Source organism: Montipora capricornis, chromosome 3 (assembly GCF_036669925.1).
Source record: "Montipora capricornis isolate CH-2021 chromosome 3, ASM3666992v2, whole genome shotgun sequence".
NCBI lineage: Eukaryota > Metazoa > Cnidaria > Anthozoa > Scleractinia > Acroporidae > Montipora > Montipora capricornis.
This window is the reverse complement of record NC_090885.1, coordinates 38512423-38516792: the sequence shown is the minus strand read 5'-3', so window position 1 is coordinate 38516792 and position 4370 is coordinate 38512423. Positions and strand designations below refer to the sequence as shown.

The following is a 4370-nucleotide window of genomic DNA, read 5'->3' as shown; positions in this document are numbered from 1 at the left end:
TCTGCCTCAGATCTTGGCATGTGCTTTGAAATTCTGTCATCCCCGATATAGTCGATAATAGCTTGTAAAACCTCTCGTACAATAGTACATACGGTTGAAACCCCGAGACCTGTCATTTCTGCAATGGAGTGTAAAAGTAGTAGCCCCTACCTAACCTGTATAAGCAAATAGCAAGTCTTAACTCTGGGAGTACAGGATCTTCTGTTACAGCTTGTCTTTCTAGTTGGTGTCTGACTCGACTCAAAATACATAGAAATGTTCCTAGAGGTACCCTGAATGTTTTCTTGAATCTGGCTTCCGAGTAGTTGCTCCAACAGTGTCCCACCATCCACTCTTCCTCAACAGCTGCCGACACGAGCGAATAGGTTCTACGACATCGTTTCGTTGGATCAGTGCCAGCAGTAAAATAATGCAAGTGCTTAAAACGCGCCTCCGTCTTGAGACCAGGTTCATGACGGTCGTTTGTGACAAACGACGGCGCTTTCTGATTCTGCTAAGCATAGATATCATGTAAAATGATGGAGAATGCCGGATGCTCGACTCCGCTATGTTGGACTTTAAATTTAATTCGACGTCTGATTCAACGTCGAATTAAATTCGTTTGGGTCGACCCAAATAGGAATTTGATTCGGCGCATGAAAAGTTCGACGTTTGAACCGGGCCTAGGAGACAAATGGTTATCTTGTCCCGATAAGTGCGAGGATCAGTTACTTCACCCTTTAGTCTATGATCCGCTCTTCAAATATGTATATTTATAGATTAGCAGAAACCCATAGGGGCTGAAACGTGTAACGGCTCCTTGTGTGCTAGGAAACAAGCTTCTGAATATTCGATTTGCTAAGTACCATATTTGGAACAACAAGAGCGAGGGGTTTCCAAATATGGGACTTAGCACTGAAACATTCAACCAATCAGTTCGCACTGAATATTCGTCAGCTGTGAACGCGCGTTACACGTTTCAATCCTTATGGGTTTCTGATATTAGTTCATTCATTTTAAAAAAGCATGGCTTTTAGATTTTGTTGAAAAAAAGTAGTTCTTAAGTAATCTACGGACTGACCAGGAAAGATGTTTTGAGTTTTGATGAATTTCCTCTGATATTTTTAAGGGTACACGCTAAAAGGATCGATCTCCACATTTAAACTACAGTGCGTGCTAAGATCTAGAAAATTATGCCATCATATGGAATCAATATCAGTTTTTTTGTCCAGTAGCAAAAATCCCCATTGCTGCCTAAAGTTATTTTGTTCATCACTGCTCAACAGCTGCTGTATTGTTACAACGAGAAGGGTTTCCGTCATACAGGTTCAGACATTTAGACAAATTAAAAGCGTAACACGTTTGTGTTATTCTACGCCAGAGAACGTGGGTTCATTTTATGGTTTCATTTTAAACGTTTTTGTACGAGCATGAACTCTTCGTTTAAAAAAGAAGGCAAAGGAAATAATTTTTTATTAAAATTAATAATTCTTTAAAACTTTACTTAACTTTGCAACCATCAAATACAACAAAAACAGTGCGTCATAATATGAAATTTGAATCAAATCAGTGTTCTTTACCGGCTGACTGATCACAAATCCATTCTACTCGCCATGCCCACAATGCCAAGAGCTAAGAAGGTCAAAGCATTTCTTTACTGTCCCTCGGGCTTGTAGGGTTGGAATTGTCCCTGAGGTTTCCGTGGTGGAAATTTAAAATAAACCATTCGCCTTACTTTTCTTGACAGTTAAACACTGTCACGCCGGTACAGATTCAGGCTTGTTATAGCATTTTGAGATTGCTTCCTTCCTCAGTTGCCCGGTTGTTCGAAAGCCGATTAACTTAATCCAGGATTAGCGTAAACTTTTGTTTCATGTTTTCAACTTTTTGGTGAAAGTTTCTTTTGCTATTTTTGTTTTTCAAGGGTGACTTCTTCTAATGTAAATTTTTTCCGAATATCAGCGCTGAACAGCATTTTGTAGTAGCGAAATAAACTCCTTGGTTAATTTTTAACCTGGGATTAGCGTTAATCGGCTTTTGAGCAACGGGCCCTGAATGGCAAGTTACCCCAAGAAAGAAACAAATGCCGAAATGTTGATAATGGTAAAGACGGCCACTGTTTTTATTTATCAATCATATGTGAATTACCATTGCACCAATCTGCGTTTTCGGACTTCTTACTTAGAAGTCACAAAATTTTCAAAAAAAGTCCTTTTTCTCTTTCTTTCTAACACATTTCTTCATGATTACAATTCAGGTCTACTCAATAAAATTAGGGTTTTCCTTTGTTGATATGATTACTTAGTTGGTGGCTTCGATCGCATGCTTTTCCTGTCACTGGGTAAGGGCATTAAGAGATCAACTAGTATCTTACGGCTTAAACTTAACAAGAAATTAAACAAATATATTGTTCCATGAACTATTTTATTAAAATGAAATCAAGCTTTCAGTCGAAGTGCTTTTGACTTAGGCTTCATCATTTCCTGAATGATGGAATGAAATAAATTGGTCGCCGCTTTCCTCTGTGCTTCCCTGTAGACTTGAATCTGGATCATATCCTTTAACCTCGAACTTATGATGGCCACTCCCAACTTTCTTCACGAAATCACGGCTAGGCAACGTCCATACGTTTTCCCGCTGCTTGAGATCTCCGTTGTAGCAGCTGCAGGTAAACCAATGCGTTTTCCAATCACAGCCATGCCATCTCCATTTGTGCCTAGTGTTTGCGTATGCAGTTTTCTTGGAGACTCCCGTATCTTCTTTCACAGTTTGGAAGTGAACGCAAGATGGCCCTTGACAGGAGCAATAGGGTCCCACTGCATAATGACAGTCGTTTGGGCTGTGACATTCCTCTTTAGCCAGAGTGCATGAGAATTCTGGTGACTTCGGATTGGAATATTTAGTGTAGTCGAATTTTTGCATCTGCACACCACCGCTTTAAGTCGGCAGCCATAATTCAAGTAACCAAGGTAGTAGTATTGCAGGTTTACAGCTCTGATGTAGTTGTCTGACCCGTACTTGAAACGGCTTTGTAGGATGTCCCAGATGGATCTGAAACTGTGCTCTACAGCCGCGTCTGACTCGTCAGCTTCATTCATTAACCTCTCGATTAGTTCCTCCGTCCTCTGTTTGAACAGCGCGTTACGGGTTCCTTTGGTCCCTCCTCGGACGATGAGTTTGTCTGCCGTGTTCATATTGCTTGAACTGTTTCTCAGTTCAGTTTGGCTGACATTTGCACACGCTTCGACACCGACCTTGCCAACATTGGTGGGACCTGCTAGTGAAAGGCAGCTCTTCACCTGAAAGTCTCTCTGACTGTATGATTTAGAACTTTCCGCAAACGTCGTCTGCTTGATACTTGACCCACGATTTACGGCCATTATTACGTGGGAACCGAAGCTATCAAAGAAACGGCTGTATTCCTTCCAGGAGTTTTCAATCCAGGGCGCCTCAAATGACAACGGGAGAGTTTGAAAGTCTTCGAGAAAACGGTCCGCGAGTGTAGAGGTGTCGTCGTCATCTAAACAATCCTTCTTTACAAGGATCTTTTGCGTCAAAGCTCGGATATTTAAAGACATTTCACTAACTTTATATTCATTCGACTCTTCATTTGATGTAACGCTACTCAGAGTGGCACCCAAAGTAAATGTATTCTGTAAAGATGCGTCCAATCCTGCTCCAGTGGCCATTTTTGAATAAAATGATTTGGTGCTTGCATAATATTCAAAGTTGCTTCCCGAGTGGTGTAACGCTTTCTTCGTAAAGCATCTGGAAGGTAATTTCGAATTCTCAAATACGCTTGCTTCGTGTTCTTGGAAGTCGGCCATTAAATTTATCTTTCGAAGGTAGACACCTTTGGCGAGTTCTTGTATTACGGGATCGGGGTCGCTTTCCATAAAGATGCCTCTAAATGTAGTTGACAGGCAGATGAACACCATAAACGAGAATGCCATGGCTCCAACGATTTCTGCTTCTCTGCAGCTTTGTACAAACTGTTAAAAAACAATGAAGAGTCAGATGCTTCCTGTGTCACAAAACTTTGCTTCACTATGAAAATTCCCATCTTTTCAAGACCATTTTGACGTGCTAAAATGTTTACTGTCATATAAAACATTTGCAGTGTCATATATTGTTGTGATATTTTGATGGAATCGGAAGTTGTCGTCGCCGAAGCCTTCCGACGTCGCCTCTTATACCCCTTAACAAGTACCTTACTGAACGACGATGCCGGATGAAAAGGAGAAGGCAATGAGAAAATATATTTTAAATCTAATATCGTAATGATTTTTCGATTATTTCATTCCACTACGCTTTGCGCCGGTATCAACGGGCTACAGCGTTTTGGCTACTTTTGTTGTCAACCCAGGACTAGACGTAACAAAGTAAACACC

The 4370-nt window shown here is 40.9% G+C and overlaps 1 protein-coding gene across 1 annotated transcript; it reads right to left on the bottom strand.

Annotated features, from left to right (window-relative positions):
- Positions 1 to 2741: 2741 nt before the first annotated feature.
- Positions 2742 to 3932, bottom strand: LOC138040206 (DELTA-alicitoxin-Pse2b-like). Its single transcript, XM_068885975.1, has one exon. It carries the CDS (start codon positions 3930 to 3932, stop codon positions 2742 to 2744), a length of 1191 nt encoding a protein of 396 aa, XP_068742076.1.
- Between the last annotated feature and the right edge of the window lie 438 nt (positions 3933 to 4370).

What these genes read in the sequence shown, in the direction of transcription:
- LOC138040206 (XM_068885975.1), bottom strand. Translation starts at nt 3,932, where the DNA reads ATGGCATTCTCGTTTATGGTGTTCATCTGCCTGTCAACTACATTTAGA.